The sequence below is a fragment of the Carassius auratus genome, unplaced genomic scaffold (assembly GCF_003368295.1).
Source record: "Carassius auratus strain Wakin unplaced genomic scaffold, ASM336829v1 scaf_tig00005214, whole genome shotgun sequence".
In the NCBI taxonomy this organism is placed as follows: Eukaryota; Metazoa; Chordata; class Actinopteri; order Cypriniformes; family Cyprinidae; genus Carassius; species Carassius auratus.
Genome location: NW_020523638.1, coordinates 147871 through 175774, shown reverse-complemented (window position 1 = coordinate 175774; position 27904 = coordinate 147871). Strand labels below are relative to the sequence as shown.

General features: G+C 39.4%; 2 protein-coding genes across 2 annotated transcripts; both read left to right on the top strand.

The window, feature by feature from the left end:
- Positions 1–6370: 6370 nt before the first annotated feature.
- On the top strand, positions 6371–7910 carry LOC113070667 (legumain-like). The gene is made up of 5 exons (XM_026244058.1): positions 6371–6401; positions 6774–6865; positions 6991–7088; positions 7653–7734; positions 7830–7910. The coding sequence occupies exons 2-5, from the start codon at positions 6800–6802 to the stop codon at positions 7908–7910; spliced, it is 327 nt and encodes a 108-aa protein (XP_026099843.1). The 5' UTR covers positions 6371–6401; positions 6774–6799.
- Positions 7911–19387: 11477 nt separating this feature from the next.
- LOC113070665 (zona pellucida sperm-binding protein 4-like) lies at positions 19388–27042 on the top strand. The gene is made up of 10 exons (XM_026244057.1): positions 19388–19630; positions 24749–25031; positions 25074–25232; positions 25625–25812; positions 25888–25985; positions 26054–26211; positions 26285–26477; positions 26550–26697; positions 26778–26850; positions 26929–27042. The coding sequence occupies exons 1-10, from the start codon at positions 19388–19390 to the stop codon at positions 27003–27005; spliced, it is 1620 nt and encodes a 539-aa protein (XP_026099842.1). The 3' UTR covers positions 27006–27042.
- The last annotated feature ends 862 nt before the right edge of the window (positions 27043–27904 follow it).

Genomic DNA, 27904 nt, shown 5'->3' with positions numbered 1-27904 from the left:
GTTACCTGTAACAAGATTATTGACAGGCCAGTTTACAGCGACAGGGTGTGTGTAATTATGCGTCAGAGCGGTTTGGTAAAGATGCAATTGTATGTCCTAAATCTTGCCTAATCTTCTACTACACACTCAAAAGTGTGTACTTTTCTTCACCAAAAAGTACATACTTTAAGGGCATAGTATAAGTAGGCGCATTGGTTTGCAGCACTTGTCCATGTTTTTATACAATCTATACTGTACACATGAAAATGCAAGGGTATCGATTTCAGATTCATCCACTCTTGCACCCGGTTTTCAGTTCAGTTCAATTCAATTTAAGTTTATTTGTATAACGCTTTTTACGATATATATCATTGCAAAGCAACTTTACAGAAAATTAAGTTTCTACAATATTTAGTAGTAGCTTAAGTGGTGACTGTCAGTTTATTTGCATATGACAGGAATTTTCAGAAAAATGAATACAAGATGTAGTCAAATCAGACAATGAACACTATTAACAGCAAATACAATGTGATTGCCTAGTAAGTAGCAATATTTGTTAGTTCTGTATGTTGTTTCAGGGTTAGCATCATCTGTGGTCTTCTGAGGGGTTTGCATCATCTTTTCTCAGGTGTTCTGGATCCAGAATGTAGCTTGTGTGCTAAATCCTAGTTAACACGGGATGTAAATCCCGTGGCAAAACAGAGAAACAAATAGAGACATAATTAACTGCTGTTCCAACCAAGTAATATTCATTTGTTCAACCCAAGCTAAAGAATAATAATGCACATTTGATCAGATACAACTACAGTCACAAGTTATGAGAAGCATTATTAAAATGCTTGTCGAAAGAGATGTGTTTTTAATCTAGATTTAAACAGAGAGAGAGTGTGTCTGAACTCCGAACATTATCAGGAAGGCTATTTCAGAATTTGGGAGCCAAATGTGAAAAAGCTCTACCTCCTTTAGTCAACTTTGCTAAAAAAGTCCAGCAATTTGTGACCCCAGGGAGCATGATGGATTGTATCGTGGTATAAGGCTAGTTAGGAATGCAGGTGCTAAACAATTTAGGGCCTTATAGGTAAGTAATAATAATTTGTAACTGATACAAGATTTAATAGGTAGCCAGTACAGAAATTTTAAATTTGGACTAAAATGATCATATTTTCTTGACCTGGTAAGGATTCTAGGAGCAGCATTTTGGACTACCTGAGTTGTCTAATAATATTACTAAGGGGCAATATGTATATTGAAAATAGAAAAGGACCTAGGACAGATCCTTGTGGCACTCCATATTTTAATAGTGATAAATGAGATGACTCCCCATTTAAATAAACAAAATGGCAGTGATCGGACAGGTAGGATCTATACCATCTTAGAGCCTTTGCTAGCCTTTGCCTTTGAATAACTGTATAGTTTTGTAATCGATCTATGAGTATGTCATGATCTATGGTGTTGAATGCAGCACCAAGATCAAGTAAAACTAGAATCAATGTAATAATCTGATTATTGTTTAAACTGTATTAAGGATCTGGATTAAAAAACCTGGAATTTCGACCTGCTCATGAAATTTCATCATTTTTTTTTTGACCGTTGCAATTTCCAGTTAACTTGCAGAGTCATGCTGTGGATTTCTCACCCTTTCTGATGAAACTGAAGCAGCCTACACAGATTGCAAAGATTGTGAAATCTATGTCAAAATCAAAACTTGTGCATTAACATCATAACATTTTTATTTTTACTTTGTACAATACATAAAACATTGAAAAATTTATTTTTTAGTTTTGAAGTAATATTCTGCATAGTAATGGCTATTCATATTCAAACCGTGGTAACTTTTCCACATTTTTAAAAGTATGCCCAATATATGTACATTTGAGTATATTTTCAAGTATGTTACAGCATACTAAATCACAAAGCATCTTTTTCACTATATTCTATGACTGTTTCATCTATATAAACTTTTAATTTAACTGCCTTTCAAGCTCATTACTATAGGTAAGTTATATTTGTCATTAAATAAATACAGACTTCATTGTTAGTCAATTAATCATTTAGTACATCTTAAAATTTCTACAGATACAATAGAAATGAAACTGACAATGAATTCTCAAAAATTCTTAGTTTTCCTTATCTACTTTGGTAATTTTAACAAGTGTTAATATTTCAGATTGGATGAATGACGTTACACTGCAATTTTTTCTCAGTTTTTCTAAAACATACTGTATAACTGTTACGTCCCTTAAGCTTTTAAGATTAGTTGGGCAAGGGGAGAATGGGAGAATAACATTTGAAAAGTGTGTGCGCATTGTAACGGGGTGAAGAATCACACAACAGCGTGGAGTGCAAAAATAAAGGCCCCGGAGGGTGGTTTTATTTGTGAGGTAGGTGAAACAGGAAGTAGGAAGTGCAGGAGTGCTCGCTGGCTGGTGCGCTAACTGTGATGTGTTCCAAGTGCGGCATGTCGATGCTTGGAACAGGAACAATGAAATCAGCGTTAGCATTCAGTCTTCTGGAGTGATTACTCCCTTGTTTGTAGTTGGTTGTGGCTTATGTAGCCGCCGCTTGATTGCCGGTGGCCGTGACGAGGTCTCCAGGTGTTCCCCGTGCATTTCCAGGGCAACGCTGATGAGGCTTCAAGACACGGGTCACCCGAGATTGGGGGTGGGGGGAGAGTGTGCCCTGACAGACTTACGAAAGCTGACCAATTCCTGGAGAGTCCGTCGGCGTTGGCTGTCCCGGCTCGATGTTGTACGCTGAAGTGGAAGTCCTGTAGTGCTAGGAACCACCGAGTTACCCGGGCAATGGTTTCTTTCGCCCCGGGCCATCCACTGTAGGGGGGCATGATCTGTAATTAGGGTGAAATTTCTTCCCAGCAGATGATACCTTAGCTCCAGGACTGCCCACTTGACGGCTCCCAATCCAGTGTCTGAGGCATCCGTCTGCAACACAAAGGGGCAGTTCAAGTCTGGGGCCCATAGGACTGGCTCCAACATGAGTGCGGCCTTGATCTGTCGAAACACCTCCTCTTCGGTGGGGCCCCATGGTGGCTTCTCCGCCTGCCCCTTTCTGGTCAAGTCTGTCAGGGGGGCTGCTAAGGAGGAGAAGTTAGGGATAAAACAACGGTAATACCCCGCCAACCCCAGAAAAGCCCATACCTGTGTCTTGGAGGTGGGACGTGGCACGGGGAGGATCACCGTCACCTTCCCCACCTGAAACCCCAGATACTGGGCCTCGCTACAGGTGAGATGACACTTCCAGGGGTTGGCAGTAAGTCCAGCCTTACAAAGCTCTCCCAGCACCCTCCAGAGATGTTCCAGATGGTCCTCCCACTGCTCAGAGTGGATGACGATGTCATACAGGTAGGCAGCGTCGTAAGCTTGATAAGCTTGGGGCCGCAGGAGGATGTCCATCATGTGTTGGAAGGTAGCAGGAGCCCCATGCAAGCGGAATGGGAGGGTCCGGTATTGCCAGTGGCCTCTTGGGTTGTAGAAGACTGTCTTTGGCTTAGCCTCCTACGTGAGTCTGACTTGCCAGTACTCCTTGGTCAGGTCCGAGATTTAATTTAGGTGGCGGTAGTCATTGCAGGTGCCATCTGGTTTCGGGAACCAAGACGATGGGGCTGGACCAGGGGCTCCGGGATGGTTCGATTAGCCCTAACTTCCTTGACTTCCTCCTCAATGGCGTGTCGCCGAGCCTCTGGGACACGATAGGGCTGCTGCCATATGATGAGCCCTGGTGGTGTTTCGGATGTCATGTTGCACGACGTAGGTCTGCCTGGGAATGGGAGAGAATATATCAGAGAACTGACCGAACAGCTCCCTCTTCTGGGCGGCCAACAGTTGGGGTTCCATGTCAAAAACCATGGGATGAGGAGGTGGTGAGGGTGGAGAGTTGGGTCCTGGACCCAATTCACTTTTTTAACAAGTTGGTATAGTCGGCTTTCCCGTCTTGGGCAGGGTTGACGCACCCTGTAGGTGACTGGGACCACCTTCTCGGTCACAGTGTATGGCCCCTGCCAGGTGGACAGGAATTTGCAGGCCGCATTGGGGACCAGGACCAGGACATTATCTCCTGGCTGAAACTCCCATGGCTTGGCCGCCCAGTTGTTGTGGCGTTGTTGGGCCTGCTGAGCTTGACTGAGGTGTTCCCGGACCAAGGGCATCATTTCTGTCGACACTCTCCCACATCAGATGGACATGCTCGATTGATGACTGGTGGCCAGCTGGCTGCTGCTCCCACGCCTCTCTTGCGACATCCAGAAGGCCACAGGGCTGCTGCCTGAACAGGAGCTGAAAGGGGGTGAAACATTTGTATAAGGGTCTGGTTAAAACATTCGACCAAGATGTCCATCTGTGAGTGGTAGACCATGGCCGGAACTGTTTCACCTTGAGGAATCGGCAGAGGTCCGCCATTAGCCAGGACACGAAGGGGGTTCCCTGTTCGGTCAGAAACTCAGCGGGGATGCCGACTCGGCTGCAGAGGAGAAACAGCTCTTGGGTGATGGCTTTGGCAGTGACCTTACGCAGAGGAATTGCCTCAGGGTACTGGGTGGTATAATCGACAATCACCAGGATGTGCTTGTGTCCCCGGGCGGACTTTGGCAGTGGCCCCAGTAGATCCATCCCGATCTGCTCGAAGGGCATGTCAGTGATGGGCAGCGGAATTTGCGGAATGGGGAGGTGTCCGTGGCATTGAAAGGTCGGGCACGCTTGGCAGATCATGGATTCTTTGGATGGTGTTCTGGGCTCCGAGGTGGCTGGCCATGGGATGGGAATGGGCAAGTTCCATCACCGTCTTGGCCTTCATCTGTGCTACCACTAGCAAGGTTTTTTCCTTCCCCCTCCACGATGCGACACAGTAGAGCAGGCCTTTCCGTACAATGAAGTGATGACCCGTACTTGGGCCCAACAGTGCTTCAGCCGGTCGTCCTTGTGCTGAGCCTTGCTGAAGTCGCCCCCTCCAGACACCTGCTGGAAGACATCAAAGTAGAACTTATGACAACTTGGGGACTAACCCTCTCTGGCGCTGTCCGAGGCCAGCAGCACAGGATGATGTTGGGCCCCCTTCATCCGTAGGGGTCTTCGGCGGCTCCCACTGGGGCTGGCAGGCTGAGTAGCGGCGAGGAGGAGGTAGGGTGGACGTGGCTGACCATACTCCAGGAGTCCAAGACAGCTTCAAACGGGTGGCCATTCACTTTCACCTCTGCACATGGAGCCCCCCTTGGTGGGGTATGGTGGACGGTGCAGCCTGCCAGCCACATCCGCATGGAAGGGCGGGGTGGTTCGGTAGCCATGGGATCATCCTCTCTGGCATGCGTCGCTCCTGGACCACCCTATTTTTTTGTATCAGCTGTGCGGCCTGGACACGGGGATCAGGCGGTGGAACGTGTCACCCTGTGTGTTGCTGGCGGATGCTGACCTCTGTTAGATGCTTGAGGTGTTCTTCCATGATGAGGGGGAGGAGTTTCCACCTGCACAAAGAGAGGGGGAGAAAAAAAACAAATCAAAATATATCTACATATTTTTTTTAAGGTTAAGGGCGGCTGTCGGTGATTCTTCATGCTTCTGCCCGCATTCTCCACCATTGTAACGGGGTGAAAAATCACACGACAGCGAGGAGTGCAAAAGTAATCACTCCCTTGTGTGTAGGTGGCTGCGGCTATATATGTTAATATTAATTTTTTTATAATCACTTACACACTAAAAGTAGTGTTTGAGGCACACCTAATGAAACCATTGGCTTGTAATTCATAAGCATGTTTACAGATAAAAGTTTTTGACAATTGCTTACACAGGATTTCTGTTATGCTGGCTCCTTTTCTATAAACACACCAGCATGCATTACAGCCAAAACTAAACTCTTCTCAAAATATTTTTTCTGTATAATTTCTCTACACCTAATCCATCAAACAATTCACTCTTAACAAGACACAGAAGAGAAGGTAAAATTACACATAGCCTAAATGTGCACAAATACTGAAATATGCTTATTACATATAAGCAAGTGAATGTGCAGAGCCATTACAGAATATATATATATATATATATATATATATATATATATATATATATATATATATATATATATATATATATACATATAATTCATAAATAATGAAGAACATACATTTATAATTGCAAAATTCAAAATGTATATTATTATTATTATTAATTTTTTTTTACAATACCAGATGATACGTGCAAATAAAGGGGAGCAGCTACTTTTTCCAATTAAACTGACATCAATTCAATTATGGGAAATATTGCACAATAATAAATAGACGGCTCCCACCAACATAGATTCTCCAACCATGAGTCTGAAATGAATGGAAGAAAATGCCTATATAAAGACAGAGATCATCTGACTAAAAGCACAAGAAATCATCTGGACAACTACAGAGGAACACCTGATACTCATCACAGGTATGATGACATGATCCACTCGACTACACCAATAATCTTAATCACTAACACTTTCTATTTAAATATGTATATCATCCAGTTAAATAGAAAATTGATCAGTTAAATTACTGTATTTGCTACAGTATTTGTAACATCATGATAACTGATTGACATGTCAGCACTTCATAAACTGAAAGCAATTCTAAAGTAGAGCTTAATTGAGCTCTTGATATTTTTCATAAATTATAAATCACCTACTATTATGTGTTCTTTTTGGCATTACAATTGTATGAGCCATCACAAAATAATGTTAGATGACTAAAAGAACAATATCACAATTTAGTTTTAAAATGTTATTATTACTATTATTATTATTATTATTAATTCCAACAGACTTTGCTTTGAAAAGGCTAAAAAAAATGTCTGGAAAAAAATGGGTTCTCCTTGTCGCCGGCTCAAAGAACTGGGAAAATTACAGACACCAGGTTTGTCCTTCTTTTTATAATATTCTTTATTTTCAAGACATATTTCTCATAAATTCTTCAAGGTGTGCTGTACCACAGTTTGTGTATGATGACACTAACATGGAAATAATCTGTTTGTGTTTTAGGCCAATGTTTGCAGTTTATATCAGATAATTAGGAAACATGGGATTCCTGATGAGCAGATTGTGGTGATGATGTATGATGACATTGCTAACAATCCAGAGTGAGTAATTTCCTGAAGTTTTTGAGCATCATGTGTTTCATGGCTGATCTCAATCTTCAGGGCTACACACACTGATATTTAGTGGAGCTAGAACAACAGTGTAATGGACCCTTTGTCATATTTCCTGGCTCCTCAAAAGGATAAGAAGACTGTCACAGAGTGAAAGACTATACAGTAAATACGATTTTTGCATTCCAGTTTGCCGCTCGATATACAGTACCATTTCCACAAATATCCAAAAGAGAAAAAATTGTGAGACTGATTACAGAAGTCAGAAGAGAGAAATGGTTCAAATTTGTAATCACTCCCTCAGCCATATATGCTAATTAGTTTTTTTTTGTAATTTCATATCAAAGTCATATAATACAAACTATAGTGTTAAAATTTAGGCTACATTTATACAATGTAAGTGTAAAGTACAGAAGTATAGTATAATAATGTAATCATTAAAAAAAAAAAAAAAACTATCGTAATAATTCTGGAAACACATCATCACAGAAAAGCAGCAATAGACTGTGTGGAGCTGATTGCCTTTAACTTGTTCCTTTTCTTCTCTGCCTGCAGAAACCCAACTAATGGAACCATTGTCAGTGTAGTTGATGACACAGACGTGTACTCAGGAGTTCTGAAGGACTACACTGGAAAGGTAACATTTAGAATGTTATTGTTTTGATGTTTTTATTCCATTTATGAGCACAATTATAGCTTATAACATTAATGATCAAAATGATGATCTTAAAGGATGTGACCCCAAAAAACTTCCTGGCTGCTCTTCAAGGGGATGCGAGTACAAACAAAAAAGTCATAAACAGGTTTGTTTGATAAGAAATCTTTTACTACTATCAATATGCTATATAATACCTTTTTATTTTATTTTATTTTACCTGAAATAGTATTTCACTTTTGTGTAAGGGCCAAGCACTGAATGTAAGGAAGCAGCACAGGTGCAGATTGTAACTTTTGTGTTGTTGTCAAAATACACAACGATTTTCTATGAATTAGATGACTGCACAACCTACAAAAAATATCACTGATGATATTACATACAGCTAAATAATTGCAACGTATCTGATGCTTGTTCTTGGCCTCGTAATCACTGCTTGCAGCTAATATGTGATCTCCGAGCACACAAGTGTCTTTTTTTTTTTTTAAACTGAGATTTATCATCTACAACTATTTGAAAATCTGGAATCTGAGGGTGCAAAAAAAATTTAAAATTGAGAAAATCCAAACGAAATCCTTAGCAAAGCATATTACTAAAATTAAGGTTTAATATATTTATGGAAGGGAATTTACACAATATCATCATGAAACATGATGTTTAATATCCTAAAGATTTTGGCATAAAATAAAAATCTATAATTTTGACCCATACAATGTGATTTTGGCTATTACTACAAATATACCCCAGCGACTTAAAACTGGTTTGGTGCAGGGTCATATATACTGTATGAATTTGCAGCTAAAGTTAAGAACCATTGTTATTTTCATTTAATGCAGTGGAGAAAATGACAACATATACATCTACATGTCCGGTCTGGGAAATGAAGGCACATTTGAATTTCCTGAGGAGTCAGTAAGTATAAAAAACAAAGGCTGAAGAGATAGGTGTGCATATTAAGGCACTATTTAGCTGAACTTGCAATATATAAATAAATAAATGAAACACTAATATATTAATATATTATTATTAATTTTAGCATTATAGTAGGCTAGTAGTAGTAAAAAAGTTACATTTTGCAGTGTAGCTATGGATACACAATTAATGCAACTAAAATTTTTGTTTATAAGTGATCATCTTTAAAAAACACTATTTACCATGTAGTTATACATTTTAGAAAACACTTAAAATATAAACACATAAAATTATTAATTCAAGATTGCGCATGTAAATACATGAATTAAGACACAGGACCTGATGAATCAATTCAGCATTTTTTTACAGCTTAATCACGGTGAACTCATTAGCGCAATCAACAACATGCATCATGAAAAAAAATTCTCAAAGGTACGTATACAATTAACGTATATTCCATACAGAGAGAGAGAGAGATGGATTTTGTTTACTAATATTTTGAACTTAAACATCATTCGCATCGCTTAACAAATCCCAGTCTTTCATCTGAAAGGAAATTCAAACCGTATGAGTCTTCTTGACAGTAATTTTAAATATCTCTTACTGTTTCCTCAATGCACATATGCGCTGCAGATGGTGATATTCATGACCAGCAGTTACTCTTCAACAATGTTCAAAGATCTTGGCTGTAATGTAGATGGTAAGGGGAAAAAAACTAACAGCCATGCCTTATTATAATCAGAGTTGAGCTCACACTAGATTTTATTTGAAAGAATTGTGCCCATAATCCATTTTCCAATAATTAAATAAATAAATAAAAAGTTTCTGATGTGCTCTGAATCTTATGCATTGACTGCATGTGACAAAAATATCCAGAGCACTCCCAGTGATTACGATGAAACCAGAAAAATCTACCGCTCTGATAAATTCTCATCTGCTTGGTTAAAGTTCATTAATGAGGTAAACAACTTTTAACTGCATATGGCATTAATAGTTTAATAATCTGGTCTAATAACAGTCACAAAGCAGACATGACAAATGTGTGTATTTGAATTTATATTCACAGGCTGACTTTAATAAAGAAACATTCCAAGGTTTGATAGCTGATAAACAAGCTCATTACCTTGAACAAAATCCCGGTACCATCCCCTGTCTCTGCCCTTGCCAGTTTGGGAACATGGTATTAAAAATTTACAACTTTACACATTATTTTATTATTTTCATAAGAGGACATGAACACATATATAACTCTTTTCACAAGGTCCATGAATGTTGTTCTTTTCTAAACTCTTTTGTTGATTTTTTATTTCTTTAGGAAATCCGTCACTGTCACCTCAGTGAGTTTCTGCAAAAATGAACACCCTCCAAGCCGATCAGGAAAACATCTTTCTGATGCGGGCAAGAAAATGACATAATGAAGAGTAATCAGATGACCTTTTGTGCTAGTCTTTTATGTTGATCAAGGCTACATTTGTTCAAGCAAAAATAGAGCCTAAAACAGTAATATTGTGATTTTTTTTTTGTAAACAATAAAACTGGGAATAAGGTTAAACGTCCAGTGATTGTATGTGTTTTTTATCATGTATGGATTTGACACCTTTAATTCAGAAATGATTAACCTTCCCCTGATATAAATGCATTTATCACTGAACCTAGTTATTTTAACCAATAAATAGATAGTCTCACAACTAATGTTACAATTAAAGTAATGTTACCAAGTGAATGATAAAAAAATCTAATGCATGAGGACTGAACCTTCTGATTTGTTTAATTTTCACTAACAAGCAAGTGCATGAAATCAAGCATGCAATCTGCTTAATCTTTTAACAAAATACAAAAAATACAAACATCCAAATTGAAATGATTTACTGAGGCAGGAACTTGACTGGCCTGCACAAACCTCAGACCTGAACCACTCCATGGGCGTAGGTTTGGTCTCAGCTTTGGTGGGGACTGTGTGCTCCACTTAAGTCAGCTGTCTGTGTGGCTGAGATGATCATGGACTCTGACACCCATGCACTTGTAGGGCAAAAATTAATAAATTAAATTCAATTAAAAACTACATAAAATAACTGTTGTAACTTAAATTAGTAACAATAGTAACTATCATATTATCATACAAGCTTTTCCTTATTTAAATTTTTGTAGAAATAATAACAAAATTACAATAAAAATGAATTTTGCTCTTCTAATGGAGAAATGATATAAAGTATTTTCCCATTTTTTCTTATGTTTATAAAGGTGACAGTAACACATTTTGATAACACAAATGGTCGTTTTTGCAGTCTTAATTCAATTTTATGTAAAAATGGTTGTCAGGACAATCAATGCGTCAAAAAATATTTTTATCCAGCATTGTTAAATTTGTTAACGCAGACGACGACGAAAAATATTAGTTAACGAACATTTTTTCTGTGACTAAGACAAGATGTTGACGAGCTAAAAATAATATCTGACGACGAAATTATGATGAAATTTATGCCGCGTCTTCAACTACCGGACATTAAAAATGCATCCTATAGGCTATTGTCCTTCAAATGTGCATCCCTGTCATTGGATTGCAATCGGATAAGAGCCGTTTGGATATATCTAGTCAGTATAGCAGCGGCAGTGGATGTATAGACTAATAAAATGTGAACTAGTGATCTGAAACAATGGCCTCAGCACCCTGGTTAAGGTAACCAGACTTCCTGTTTTTCCAGGAGTCACAATTCGTTCTCGATTAACTTAAAGTTAGTGAAAGGGGGACAGGTGGAAAACTAATGCATTGCTCTACTTTACAAAGTCTCTGCATGCGCCCTTTCTTCTAAACATTATGTAAAATGTTGTTATCCGGTGATCATGTGATTGCTCTGATTGTATTCACCTGTGGACACATCAAAGGACTCGTTAAAAAGAGGTTTGTGACTTGTGGGGTTACGTTTTGCTGTCTCTCAGGGGCAATATAACCTCCGGATGAAGATAGACAGTTAAACATTATTATGTGTGCAGTGTAGGTTGATGTGATATTTTCAACAGGGGGCACCACTGTATTAATGTACTGAAGACTCTCTCTCTCTCTCTCTCTGTGTGTGTGTGTGTGTGTGTGTGTGTGTGTGTGTGTGTAGATGAGTTGAGTTGGGGGTTGTGTGTTGTCCCATGCCTTTTTCTTCTGTCCTTATACACCTGTGCCTTTTTTTAAAAAGCTTTATTTATTCAAATTATTATAAAGGAAGTGTTCTTTTCTTTGTTACAACGACTGGTTGTGTAGAGTTCTATTTTGACGGACATACATTTCAATAAGGTTCATTACAATTATATGATTGCACTAAATAATGGTTGTTTTCTTCTAGTTGTAAAAAGCATCGCAGCAGGCACACAACATCAGAAGACGTTGACACTTCGTTAAATTTCAGTTGCGACGTCAGGTGACCAAAATTCAATGTAAATTCAGCGCCTAATATCAATGTTAAATTGATGTCCAATACCGATGTCAGCTGACATTGATATTTTGTTGTTTTTAGGTTGTGTAACCAAAATTCAATGTTAAGTCAACATCAAATACTGTATTGACGTTAACCCGATTTTCATTTTCAACCAAAATACAAATTCTATCTTAAGTCATGTCCAACGTTAGACGTCCGGTGCCTGCTGGGATGAGGCTACATTTTGTTTCACATTCAGATTATTATATCTCTCTCTGAATGTTCTAGGGTTGTTCTTTCAAAAGCCTGTTTGGAACAGAAATGCAGGGAATGAGAAAAGTGCTACTTTCACTGAGAGTACATGCTTTCACTTGAAAATGTTGTCTTGGCATCCATTTTATCCTATATACTTGTTTCTGGAAAGAAACATTATTTTTGTTTGGAAAGCAAATTGCTGTGTCTCTCTTTGACCTTTTGACATCACCTCATACCAATTTGGCAAATTCAATCCTAGTGTGAGCCCGGCTTTAGTTAAACAATGGGATTATTTTGTTCTTAGCACGTGAAGCAGCAAAATCTTAAAGAAATCAAGAATATTGTCCTGCATCCTTGGCCAATCTTCTTTGTTGGCCCCCCTGTGCAGGGCCATTGCTAGTGGGGTGAAAGGTGGTGATAATTATAGGGGCCCACGGCTGAGGGGGGGCCCCGGCTATCTGGACCGTCTGGCTGCGGCCAGTCTAAAAAAGACGCTCAGGAGAGTTGACAGAACGCTGCTGCATGTCGTCACAAAAGCGAATCATTTTCACGTGTTATTAAGCTTTGCCAATTTAACCATTCAAAAGACTTTAAAGCATTCAAACACAAGACACGGAAAAGCTGAACTGAGTAGCTGGTTACTCGCGCGCTGTGCTCAGTGCGCATGCAGAGAGCCGTGCCTTACAGACCACAACACTGAACTGAGCTCTCCTTTGCGAAGTTCTCCTTTAAGTTACTCCTACACCTGAACGAACAAAAACAAAAGCAAGAGAAAAGGATGTATAAGAGCCCAATTCAGCACCGTGGTGTTCTGGTGTTCAGGGCTCACGCAGAGAGAGGCGTCTCAAAACACTTGAGCACCGAATTTGTCTGTTTTTGCTCTTGTACCGACAAATACATAAAAAATATGTGAAAATACCCATCTTGGATAGTATGTTTGAAAAAATTTTTTGGTTATGTCAGAAAGTAAACAGTTGAGGAAAAAAAATTGTATGTGTATTATATTGGATGCATTCATTGTCTCTTAAAGTGACTAAACATTACTGCTGCTGTAATGTTAATCCAATGAAAAAAAATGAAAAAATTACAAAGAAAAAAAGAATTTTTTTTTTTTTTTTTTTACTAGTAAGTGCAGGACACTATTAATTAATGTATGTAAGTGAGTATAGCAAAATAAGAGGGGCAGCTGTTGGACTTGTAACCCAGAGGTCGCAGGTTTGAGTCTCGGTGCTGGCAAGAGTTGTAGGTGGAGGGGAGTGAATGAACTCTCTTCCACCCTCAGTACCCATGGATGAAGTGCCCTTGAGCAAGGCACTGAACCACCTGTTGCTCCCTGTGTGTGTGCACTTGGATGGGTTAAATGCAGAGCACCAATTCTGAGTATGGGTTACCATACTTGGCAAATGTCACAACATAAGGCGAACTGTGACATATTATACCCAAAAAATGTTCATAGAGTTTACTACTAGGAAAATTATATATATATTTGGGACCAAAATTATTCAGACATTTTGACCATGTTTTGCTTACGTTTTTTTCCCCCCCAGAATTGCTAATGCAACCCTTTCACATAATAGATTGAACAAAATTAATAATTGCTTGGTAATTGGTCAACAAAGTATTGACAGGTGTCTGAAGTTTTGTTTGATTGCAATCCATCAGTGGTGGACGAAGAACACAAATCAAGTACTTGAGTAAAAGTACAGATACGTATAGTAAAATATTACTCCAGTAAAAGTAAAAGTACTCCTTTTTCAATTTTACTCAAGTGAAAGTACAAAAGTACTCATTTTTTTATGTACTTAAGTAAAAAAGTACTGAAAGATAGATGTTTGCAATTTTATATAGGCTACTTAATTTAATTTTATATTAGCACATTTTTTTTTATAATCCTACTGCTCAAAATACCTGGGATTTTTCCCAAAATAACCACTATATGGTTATATAGGTCCTTCTAGAAAAAATTAGCATATTGTGATAAAAGTTCATTATTTTCCATAATGTAATGATAAAAATTCAACTTTCATATATTTTAGATTCATTGCACACCAATGTTTTTTATTGTTTTAATACTGATGATTTTGGCATACAGCTCATGAAAACCCAAAATTCCTATCTCAAAAAATTAGCATATTTCATCCGACCAATAAAAGAAAAGTGTTTTTAATACAAAAAAAGTCAACCTTCAAATAATTATGTTCAGTTATGCACTCAATACTTGGTCTGGAATCCTTTTGCAGAAATGAGTGCTTCAATGCGGCGTGGCATGGAGGCAATCAGCCTGTGGCACTGCTGAGGTGTTATGGAGGCCCAGGATGCTTCGATAGCGGCCTTAAGCTCATCCAGAGTGTTGGGTCTTGCGTCTCTCAACTTTTTCTTCACAATATCCCACAGATTCTCTATGGGGTTCAGGTCAAGAGAGTTGGCAGGCCAATTGAGCACAGTAATTGTTTTACATCCACCACACGGTCCTTGGCAGGTCTGGGTCAGGATCCAGTGGCACGGAGTCCAAGATGACTGGGGACCCATCACTGCTAAAGCCTTCATCCGCCTTCCCAGCCGTTGTGATGCTCCACTTAAGTCAGCCATAATACTCCGCCTGTTCCGTCGTTGAGGTCTTTTTCTTTTTTTTCAGGGTTTGTTCCCTTAGCCTTTGCCTCTATAGGCTACCCCACAACGTTTTACACAACAGGTTTTGGCACTGTGAGCAGGTGCCAGGTCGTGCTGAAAAACGAAATCTTCATCTCCATAAAGCTTTTCAGCTTTGGAAGCATGAAGTGCTCCAAAATCTCCTGATAGCTAGCTGCATTGACCCTGCCCTTGATAAAACACAGTGGACCAACACCAGCAGCAGACATGGCACCCCAGACCGTCACTGACTGTGGGTACTTGACACTGGGCATTTTGACATTTCCTTCTCCCCAGTCTTCCTCCAGACTCTGGCACCTTGATTTCCGAATGACATGCAAAATTTGCTTTCATCCGAAAAAAGTACTTTGGCCCACTGAGCAACATACCAGTGCTGCTTCTCTGTAACCCATTTCCTGCACACGCCTGTGCATGGTGGATCTGGATGTTTCTACTCCAGACTCAGTCCACTGCTTCGCAGGTCCCCCAAGGTCTGGAATCGGTCCTTCTCCACAATCTTCCTCAGGGTCCGGTCACCTCTTCTCGTTGTGCAGCATTTTTTGCCACACTTTTTCCTTCCCACAGACTTCCCACTGAGTTGCCTTGATACAGCACTCTGGGAACAGCCAATTCGTTCAGAAATTTATTTCTGTGTCTTACCCTCTCGCTTGAGGGTGTCAATGATGGCCTTCTGGACAGCAGTCAGGTCGGCAGTCTTACCCATGATTGCGGTTTTGAGTAATGAACCAGGCTGGGAGTTTTTAAAAGCCTCAGGAATCTTTTGCAGGCATTTAGAGTTAATTAGTTGATTCAGATGATTAGGTTAATAGCTCGTTTAGAGAACCTTTTCATGATATGCTAATTTTTTGAGATAGGAATTTTGGGTTTTCATGAGCTGTATGCCAAAATCATCAGTATTAAAACAATAAAAGACCTGAAATATTTCAGTTGGTGTGCAATGAATCTAAAATATATGAAATTTTATTTTTATCATTACATTATGGAAAATAATGAACTTTTATCACAATATGCTAATTTTTTGAGAAGGACCTGTATATCAAGATATATTTTTTTGTTGATATGGACTACACTGATGAGAGTGATGTTAACTGTGAAGTTTACACTGTGATGTACATGAGAGAAAACAGAGATGACCATCTGATCTTCACCAGTAAGAACAAAGTATTCTAAAGTGTGTTGTTTTACAGAACATCACAGTTATATATGACATGATAATAAAGCCTGAAGTAAGGAAGAACATTTTAAGGAAAATATTATTATATTTTCATAATGATTGTTTCCTTCTCAAACCTTGTCTGTGGTGTAAAAACACCCCTGGCCAAACGGGGTGCATCTCTTCCCACTTTGATAATTACTGTAGTTACCATGTTCTGAACATCACATCCTTTCTTTTCTCCCCAGATGTAATATATATATATATATATATATATATATATATATATATATTTATATATATATAGGTGGTTGAATAAAAATATTTGGACATTATTTATAAAAGTTACCTCAAATTAGCACAAGCAAGCTTGTTACCTAGACAGTTAGCATCAGCTAACAATATTTACTTATTTTCAGTACGGTTATGAATAAACATTTATGTCTGTCTACTTTTCTAGTTAATCCAAACAACGTTAATATAAAATATAAAATAAAATAAAATAACGTTACTGTTGATAAACAATATAAAAACAGACGTCACATAGGACATGGTAGCATTTTAATAAAACTGTTAATATTACTGCAGCTGGGAATTTGAACATGCATGGTTTATTTTATTTAATCTGTGTTAGTTTAACGGTTAATTTATTTATTTTTAACCCAAAACACACAAACGCTGATTGATGTGTCTGCAACTCTGCACTCGAGCATTTCAGCGGGCTTAAATAGATCACTCTTTACAGCAGATTTAGTTCCAAAACAACTGACAATTTTGACCTAAATATGATTTTCAGTTACAATAATTAATCCTAAATTTCGACATTAATAACTTACTTTTAGCAACATCAGATGCACGCGCACTCACAAGATCTCCCGGTGGAGACTCGCACTAAACGGTTCATTTGAATCAGTGAGTGGTCACCTCCAGAACAGCTGCAATCGGATAATTCTAATTCGTAAACGAATCGTTTGGTGTGATTTGCGAACCGATTTAAAAGTTTATTTTGAAAAGAGTCAGTTCGTTCATGATGAATCAGACACCCCTTCTGCGTGTCGGAGCACGTGATATATTACAGGGAGTAATGATATGTTTTATGAAATGTAGTGAAGTTAAAAGTACGATCTTATGCTTTGGAATGTAGTGAAGTAAAAGTAAATGTTACTAAAAATAAAACTACTCCAGTAAAGTAAAGTTGAAAAATTTACTTAAGTACAGTAACGAAGTAAAGCTACTCCGTTACTGTCCACCACTGCAATCCATTACATATCTTTCTATCTGATATTATCAAGATTAATTTGTTCTGACAGTTTAACTCTTGAGTTCTTGTAATATTTTATTACCATTTTCTAAACTATAGCAAATAAACTAATAATGTGAGAAATGTTGAAGGTATCTGAATAAATTTTGGTTTGACTGTGTATTTAATTTTTACAGTGCTATTTTACATTTAATTATTCGGTTTCTGTACCTGGACACTTACAAACTTGATACAACCTTCACCGGGGCCCCGCTAACCCCAGCTACGGCACTGCTTGGGAAATATCTACTTTTTTTTAACTGTGTAGGAATCTGTAAGCAAAAGGAAATCATATTAATTTGCAAGTGTGTAAAGTAAATGAGTGTAAATTTTATAAATGAAATAAGTGCAAATGAAATAGCTTTTTCCATGCATTTCCTGGAAATTACTTAAATCGATTTTCATATTTCTAAACTGCATAGGAACCTTTACTGTTTTAATTAGACGATATTTTAATATTTATGGATCACGAAAGGTCCCCCAAAATGGGACTCAAACTTGCACTAATGTGAGCAAAGGTGGGGTGAAAGGTGATGATAATTATAGGGGCCCACGGCTGATGTGGGTGCCCTCGGCGATCAGGCAAATACAAAAGCGGTAGAGAGGAAGTGGCAGAAATCAAGAAACTCTACCGACCTCAGTGTGTATCAGTCTCTCCTCTCTTCCTTCTCTGCAAATGTCTTCACGGCTAAAACATCCTACTACCACAACAAAATTAACAGCTGTTGTGATGCTCGGACACTCTTCAAGACTTTATCTTCTCTTCTTAATCTGCCGCCACCACCTCCTCCATTGACTTTTACCGCAGACGACTTTGCAGTTTTCTTCACAAACAAGACAAGAACCATCAGTGACCAATTCTCCACACCGCACACTGAGGACAACTTCACAATGACCGACGCACACTCTTTATCCTCCTTCTCCCCACTCTCAGAGATGGATGCTTCCAAACTTCTGTCCAATCATCCTACTACTTGTCCACTTGATCCGATCTCCACTCACCTCCTTCAAGCGATCTCTTCTTCAGTCATACCTTCACTTACTCACATTATCAGCTCCTCTCTTCACTCTGGAACATTTCCCTCAGCATTCAAGCAGGCTCGGGTAAGCCCACTGCTCAAGAAACCATCTCTAAATCCAGTGCTTTTTGAAAACTACAGACCTTCCCTTCTTCCATTCACTGCAAAGACACTTGAGCGAGCTGTGTTCAACCAGCTTTCTATGTTCCTTGTACAGAACAACCTCCTGGACAGCAACCAATCTGGCTTCAAAAGTGGCCACTCAACTGAGACTGCTCTGCTCTCGGTTACTGAAGCCCTGCGACTAGCAAGAGCAGCTTCAAAATCTTCAGTACTCATCTTACTGGACCTGTCTGCTGTCTTCTCATTTGTAAGTCGTTTTGGATAAAAGTGTCTGCTAAATGATTAAATGTAAATGTAAATCTCAACCGTATGGCGGAGGCCAGCCTAAAAAGACGATTAGGACAGTTGACAGGCCACTGCTGCGTGTCATCACAAACGCTTATAATTTTCAAGTTTTTCAGCCTTTCCACATGCCAATTTAAACATTCAAAAGAGTTTAAAGCATTCAAACACAAGACGCAGAAGAGACGCATTCAAAACACTTGAACACCGAATTTGCCTCTTTTTGCTCTTGTGCCGACAAATACACACAACATATGTAAAAAACTACTTGTCTTGGAAAGTATGTTCGAAAAAACTCTCGGTTATAAGTGAAAGTAAACAGCTGATTTAGAAAACAGTTGAGTCATAAAATCGGTTGTGTATTATATTGGATGCATTCATTGTCTATTAAAGAGACCGCGCTTAATTTAGGTACTAACTGCTGTAATGTTAATCCAATAAAATGAAAGAAAGAAAATCACACACTGCTCTTATCTGAATTATTTTGTAGTTTTAACAAGAAATAATGCACAGTCAAATCAACAATTATTCAGACAGCATGTCACGAATCCAGCCAACCAAGCAGCGTCAGACCCTACAGCTCAACCTCCCCGTTCCTGCTCACCTGAGTATTAAATCATTGCACCTGCCGCTGACCAATCAAGACTGGCATATAAACCTGCACTCACAGACATCTTACCGTCTGGTCTCGTCTATCGCATGTGTGTGTAAGACTTACCCGACTCCCGATCTCCAGTCCGCAGATCACCTTCATCGTCATCTTCGTCCTCATTGGCCGTTGGTCAGGGGCTAACGATCCTCTTCCTCCCTGAAGTACGCCAGGGATGTTTTGGAAGTGAAGTCTCTCGAACGCTGGCCATTCCCGTAATTTCACCCCTGCAGGATTTTCCCTGAGTTTTTCCTCTTAATTAAAATTCAGTGAACTCTCGTCTTGTCTCCTGTGCTTCAGTGGTGTGTGACACACCAGATATATATTTTTAATTTTTTAGTTATTTTTTTACTTGGTGCAGAACACTATACTGCATTTATGTGAGTGAGTATGAAGATAGTGAGTGAACTGTGGCATATTATACCCAAAAAAGTCTTCATACAGTGGCCTACCAGTGAAATTGATTTTAGAAAAATGGCACCAAAAATTATTCAGACACTTTGACCTGACCATCTTTTGCTTTAGTGTTTTTACCTGAATTGCTAATGCAACCTTTTTACACAAGAGACTGAACAAAATTAAGCATTGCTTGGTAATTGGTCAACAAAGTATTGATAGTTGTGCAAATATTGTCATACAGTTGTCTGAAGTTTTGATTGATTGTAATCCATTATCAAAATGATCTGACATTATGAAGATTAATTTATTCTGACACAGTTTTACCCTTGTCATATTTTATCACCATTTTCTAAACTATAGCAAATTAACTTTGATAATGTGAGAAATGTTGAAGGTGTCTGAATAAATTTTGGTTTGACTGTGTATTTTATTTTACAGTGAAGACTATGTAGTGCTATTTTATATTTAATTATTCAGTTTCTGTACCCGGACACCAAAAAACTCAGTCTCCCCTCAGACACCCAGTCCACTCAGTCTCCCCCAGTGGGACCTTTCTGATCGATGGGTGAGTGTTCAGCCAATCTTTATTGTACTTAAGTACAAATTACTGTACTATTAAATCATATTTCGATACTGAGTACGCATGAAATTTGAATTGATATTCAAATTTTTCACAGGACTCCAGTAGCCAATAAAAATATCAGATCGTGAACCTGATATCTGAACCGCTGCAGCGGGTGAAGAGCTGATCAGACAGAGATGGAGCTCAGCGTCATTTATGTACTCAGAGCTTGAAAAAAACAAACTACATGGTAGTGTTATCATAAATATCTATATGTTGATACAGATAATGAAATGTCTGACACAGTTCCATTACTCATTTTACACCATATCTGAACATACACAGATACAATCTGCGTCTCTCACTCCTCTCCGACAGTGAGTTTGACACGCATCAGCCTCCTGTCAATTACAGTCAGAATGTCTGCGCTGGATTGCAGGTAATTCACATTATTATAATAATTCCCGTGCAAATGTGGCGAGTACTTTATTCTAACATGAGAATACTGTCATGTAATCGCAGAAAACTGGATGTGAGCTCTCAAATAGGCCTAACTTATACAAATGAACTGCTTGGTTGCAGACTGTGTGCAGTCGCGATCTCTCCGTGCTTTTAAAGTAGAAATTATTTCTCTTTGCTCCTGGATTAAATTTTGTCAAAAGTAATCAACCATTCAGAATAGATCCATACCTGACCGAAGAAAATCCTTCTAGAAATTTGATTGGTTGTAAGAGAAATGCACCAGAAAGTCTTTAAACAAAGATGGAACTTTAATTTCTTGACCATGTAAATTTATGCTAGAAATGTTTTGGTATAGGATTGTGATGAGTGGGGCGGGGCCAAGGGACGTGGGAACCGGAATGAGGCCGGTGGAGTGATTGGGAAATGAGCGACACCTGCTCGACCCACCGGTCTCGAGTCCCACGGAGGAGATGGAGGGATATAAAACTGGAGCGATGACAGTGAAGGACGAGAGAGGACCAGGCCTGGGCTTTATTTTATGTTTTGGTTTTTATTTGTGCGCATCAGTCATCCGTGAGGGGCTGAGGCGCTGTTTTGTGTTTATTTTGTAATTAAAGTTTCATTTTGATTGTCCGCCGGTTCCCGCCTCCTTCTTCCCGATGATTATGGAGTTTTTATCATTACAGGGATATTTGTCTGATTTGTACATATAAATATCCTGTCTACCGCATCACTAAATTTTACAGTCATTGCAGGTCAAAGCCATCTGATGTTCCATTTATCTACATAAATAGTCCTAACATACTGTACATGGCTCTTTGCTTGTAAAAATTCAGTGTGGTCATATTTCGAATACCTCAAACTGAACTGAGGTCATTTGTTTTATAATTTTATTACTGACTGTGACTTTTTTTTCATTATGTTTTTCAATTCAGTTTGAAGTCAACTTTGAAATCAAACTTTTTTGTGCTGTAAGTTACCCTATTTTAAAGACACAAATGCATAGAATGAGCAAATGTTAAAGATTTAGATTTTTGTAATGGTAATTGGGGGTATAATATTTATATGTGTAAAAATTTAAAATCTATTCATCATATAAGGTGAATGTATCTTTTTAGAAGACTTGGATTAAACCAATTTCAAAGCTTAAAATAATGAGTGCCTTGAAAAAATGGATGGACAAAAAAAAAATATCTACAGGTATATGGCAGTATACAGTATGTGGTAGTTTTGCCAATGGTATTGAAAATGATTGTATATCATGAAATCAAAAATAACCCTCCTTGCTTTTTTAGTGCACAGTACTAGTCTTATAGCAAACAATTGAACCATGCAAGTCAATACACTTGGAAAAAAAAATGTCTGCCGTCACTTCCGGCTCTGGAATGGCGTCCTTGCTTTGATGAAGTCAGTTTGATGGCTTGGGAGAATTCTCTTCTTAAGTCAAGATGTTAGGACTGCTGTTGCCAGGCCATGCCTCTACTTATTTCACTTGAGAATACTATCTCAGCAGACATTTATTAACACTATTTCATTAATATTATGTATTTAAGCTAAGCTTAATTTTCTGTGTACCGTAAAAGTATTTGTGCTCACAGTGTCTCAGACACTAATATTTTATCTGAATCAGTTTGTTGTTGTTGTTTTTTTTTGGGGGGGAGGGGGGGGGGTTGTCAGACGTAACAATCAGATAATAATGGGGTCCTATTATGTTTTTTCCGTTTTTGAATTTTAGTCAGTGTGTAGTGTGCAGTGTTTGGAATAACGGCGTTTAAAAGAACGGCGTTAGGTAACGACGTTATTTTTTCAGTAACGGGGTAATCTAACTAATTACTTTTCCCGTCGTTACAACGCCGTTAACGTTACTGAACGTTAAATGCGGTGCGTTACTATCCATTGATTTAATAATATGCAATCCGAACGCACCCCTGGCTCACACAGTGAGTGAGCAGGTGGGTTAATGACGAGTTAAGCATTATGAGAATTATGATTGGCTAAGGTAGAGTCATGTGTTTCATGGTAGCCAATCAGAGCCAGTGTTTTTACACACATGCCGGCACATGCGGCTGCGCCAGCGGCGCCAAACACACACACACACACACACACACACACAAGCAACAGCTACACAGAGATTCGCAGCAGAGATGGCGAGTCAGGAGCAATCCGATGAAAAGTTGGCATTTTCAAGGTGAAGATATAAGCACTACTTCAAATTCATTGTGGTCGAAGGCAAGAACGTGCATGTAATTTGTACATGTAATGTGTGACACGCATCTACAAAGCTAGTGGCCAAAAACACTTTTCTTACAAAGATAATACTTGAAGTGCAGGATAAAACTCTTGCTGTCTGTTGCAATAAATATTGAAAGTTATGTACCTGTCTGTTCTACTCATTTCAACTGACTTGTAAAAACTTTAAAAAAAAAAAAAAAAAGTACAAATTCTCTGACATGTAGCAACTTCTCAAATCTCAAAGTCCATTCCAAAGGGAGATATTTCATTTTTTTTTAATCCCTTTTCAAGAACTACAGTAAACAGCTTGTTGGAATACAGCGTTGTTTTCCAAAACAACATCAAATTGATATAGCAATATTGATGCCATCCTCATCAGAGGGAACTTGCTGCTTTGGCAAGAGGTGGGCAGTACTGAAACACCGTCTTAGCTACCAATCAAAACACACTGGGACAGCTAACCAATCACAACACATTTTGTTTTTCGGAAGGCAGGTCTTCATCAAACCCAGAACTAATCGAGACATTTGTGCCAAGCTGGGGAGAAAGGTATTGTAATAATGTAAATGATGTGAAAAATAATGTGTTTTTCGAACCACCAAGCAAGAGAGCATGTTCTAGTACACCCCGAAAACATTCAAGACATTGTAAAAGAGCATAATAGGACCCTTTTAACCACTCCAACTCCAATCCAACTAAGGTATTGAAGTTAGAAATCCCTGTATCATGACCACTAATTAACCCACTTTGTCAATAAGATAAGAGTGGGTTTTGTTCAAAGTTGATATTATCCATCCACATAGATCTTTGATATGAATATTTTTTAGTAACTAAATATCACCTGCTAAAAAGTAACTAGTAACTTGCACTCTGATTACTTTTTGAGAGGAGTACTTTTTTACTCTTACTTACGTACTCTTTTGACAGCAGTACTTTTACTTGTAATTGAGTAGTTTTTCATCAGTGTAACAGAAATTTTACTTAAGTAAAATTTTCAGTACTCTTTCCACCACTTGTGTCGGGTATAAAATCATTCAAAACACTATCATTAAATTTCATCCTGCATATTATTCTGAAGCCTCACGAGATTTTGTGGGATTTCCTGTGTTCACAGTCGAGGTTGAAAATCTGTTCATGTGTGGTGTGCTGTCTTTGACACATCATGGCACACCACACTATAGGAGCAAAACAGTTAAATCTGGGATATTTTATCCTCATGTTTGTGGTCTATCACATTTAGAAAATCTTATAAGATGTAAAAAAATCTTTTGGTGTGTGCCCAGCATAACTTGGACTTGAACCATTCTTATTTGTTGTCAATATGACATTGGAATCATGAAACATCATGTTAACAGAATTTGAGAACCAATAATAACCAGATTAGTAAGATTTTTTGAATTAAGTTTGTGCATTTATGCTCAAAATGGGAAAAATAAGAATTCTATCTTGAGATCCAAAGAGAATCACCCAGCTGCATAAGCTCCCATTTCTGCAAGTCATGAGAGTGTTAATGAAGAGGGAGGGACTATCGTTAATTAGCTGAAATCTGCAGAATACAAGAAGACCAAAGGGCAGTATCTCCACTTTGTGTTTAGCTGTTGAACAATGGCTGGAAGTTGGTTCAGATTTTGCTGGTTTGTGCTTTCTGTCATGCTGTTCCACAGTGGAGTAAATCGCTTCAGGATGCTCAAGCTCTGAAGACTCAGCAGTTTCTGTTTCAGAAGCCAGTTCAACAACCAACTTACCAGCAGTTTCCGCCTCAGAAGCCAGTTCGTCAACCAACTAAACAGCAGTTTCCGATTCAGAAGCTAGTTCAACAACCAACTTACCAGCAGTTTCCGCTTCAGAAGCCAGTTCATCAACTACCTAAACAGCAGATTCCACTTCAGAAGCCAGTTCAACAACTACCTAAACAACAATTTCCACTTCAGAAGCCAGTAGTGAAGGCAGAGCCCCTTGATAAATGTGCTGTAGCTGATTCTGAGCAGATTCAATGTGGGCTACCTGGGATCAGTGGTGCTGCGTGTGAAGCTATCAACTGCTGCTTTAACGGAAAACAGTGTTTCTATGGGAGGGCGGGTAAGTGTTTTCAATCTTATTCTGTTAGTGTTACATTGATTCTAGGGGTGCTTCGGCTGATCGTTAATGCGCATCTCGTCAGTAAAGCCGGTTCTCTAAGCAGCGGTTAATTCCATCAGCTGCGTGATTTCACATAGAGCAGCTGTTACTACACAGAGCCATTGTTAATAGAGAAGATGCGCAAATCCACTTCATTTTCAGCATTTTTTGGCGCATCTTCTCAGTTAACAACGGCTCTGTGTAGTAACCGCTGCTCTGTGAATATCAGGCACCTGATGGAATTAACCACTGATTAGAGAACCGGCTTTACTGACGAGATGCGCATTAACGATCGTGATCGGAGCACCCCTAATTGATTCTCTGCTTTAACCTGCTCTTGTACCTTGTTCTAGTGACTGTCCAGTGTATTAGAGATGGTCAGTTTGTGGTAGTGGTGTCTAGAGACGTTACTCTGCCTCGACTGAGTCTGGATTCGGTTCATCTACTGGGTGGAAACGACCCACCTTGTGCTCCTGTGGGGTCCACATCTTCCTTTGCTATATACCAGTTCCCTGTGACCGCATGTGGCACAAGCGTGATGGTGAGCAGCTGTTACTGGTTTTATTCTGCACTTTATTTCTGATGGACTGGATGCTGACACTGTTCCTATTCACAGGAGGACAGCAGATCTGTGGTGTATGAAAACCGAATGACCTCATCCTATGAAGTGGGGATTGGACCATATGGTTCCATCACAAGGGACAGTCATTTTGAGTAGGTCATCTATGACTTGGTGTGAACCTTAATCCCTGATAAATGCTACAAGCTCTCTGTGTGTTCAGGTTTCTCTTCCAGTGTAGATACTCTGGAACTTCTGTGGAAGCTCTGGTTGTGGAGGTCAACTCTGTTCCTCCACCTCCACCAGTAGCTGCTCCTGGACCTCTCAGGGTGGAGCTCAGGCTGGCCAATGGCCAATGTGTCACCAAAGGCTGTGCTGATGGTAAGGTCTTGTCCTGTGTCTGCCTAAAGCTTTTCAAACTCGAGTCTAGTTAATCCCCAGTGTTGTTCCTCAGGGGATGAGGCCTACACATCCTACTACAGTGACGCTGATTATCCCATCACAAAAGTCCTGCGGGAGCCCGTGTATGTTGAGGTGCACATTATGGAGAGGACTGACCCCAACATTGTCCTCATGCTGGGACGTTGTTGGACTACTTCAACCCCCAGTCCACTCAGTCTCCCCCAGTGGGACCTTCTGATCGACGGGTGAATGTTCAGCCAATCTTTATCCCGTTAGTCTGCTAGTAGACCCTTTCTAACCTTCTCTTTTGTCTTCAGATGCCCTTACCAGGACGACCGTTATCTGACCACACTGGTGCCAGTGACCGGATCGTCTGGTCTTCAGTTCCCAACCCATTACAAGCGCTTTGTTGTGAAGATGTTCACATTTGTAGATCCAGCCTCACTGGCTGCTCTGCAGGAAACCGTATGCCCCCCTTTACTTGAACATTTTGTATATCTACTACTTGTGGATTCTATGACTTGAGCCTCTTTCTTCCCTGTCAGATCTTCATCCACTGCAGTACGGAGGTGTGCCATCCATCATCCGGCTCTTGTGAGCAAAGCTGCACCAGGAAACGTGAGTTCTTGCTTCCTCTTGACTAGAGGAACTGAGCATTTTTGTAAGCGTGTTCTCACTTCTAACATTCCCTTTCAGGAAGAGACACCCATATAAAGGCCGTCTCTGGGGAGCAGACTGTGGTTTCTAGTGGAGAAGTTACTATGGTCATGTAAATCTAGTGGTTTTCTTTTAAATAAACTTTGCAGAATCCGGTATTACATGCCTCTTCCCTTTTAATACTCAATACCAGTAAGGACTGTAGGTTAGGAATTGAATGAACCGTGCTCCCCTTTCAATACACCCAGTTGCTACCTGGACACCAGGGACTGGTTGCAACCTGCACTGGGTGTGTTGACTGCTTCTAATGTGCCTGCAGTAACTTGGAAGGGTTAAAATTGGAGGACAATTTTTCAAGTATGGGTTGCCATACTTTGCCTTCGCTGTCAGGTCAAAACGTGTTGTAAACCTGTTTAGCTGAGAGAAATCCTGGTGGAGCCAATCCTTCTGACAAGAAGCCAGTTACAATGCATGTGTTTCAATAAATTTGAGGGGGTTTTAATTGCTCCATGCTTGCACCCTGGCGCATAATATTTTGGGCTATACCGAAGGCAGTGGTAGAAAATATCACGTGAAAGTTACTGCAAAGAACTTCATTTTATTTGTACCCAAAATGAGATGATGTGAGCATTATGGAGCAGGGTTAACCCTAATCCAAACACTCATGTACTGTAATGTCTGTTTCACAAGGGAGACCTGGGAAGTCCCTTATGGACCAATGCATCTGGTATCACTACAGCTGAATAACATGCACATAGAGACGCTTTGAAACGTGGAAGACCATAAACCCCAATTGTAATGCTAGTTGATATGGCTTGCATCACGGTGTAGAATTTTATCAAAAATATTGACACCCTGTGATAAGCAACAGTTTTCCCAGCATTCACCTTTGTTCTTTCTGTGTTTGCCCCATCAACACTCGTAAAGTTTTGTCAGAGAACGTGGTGATTTAATTGGCCATATGTCCATGCTGCCTGTGTTCCTGCACCAACCCCTGTCTGAGATCAGCTCGCTT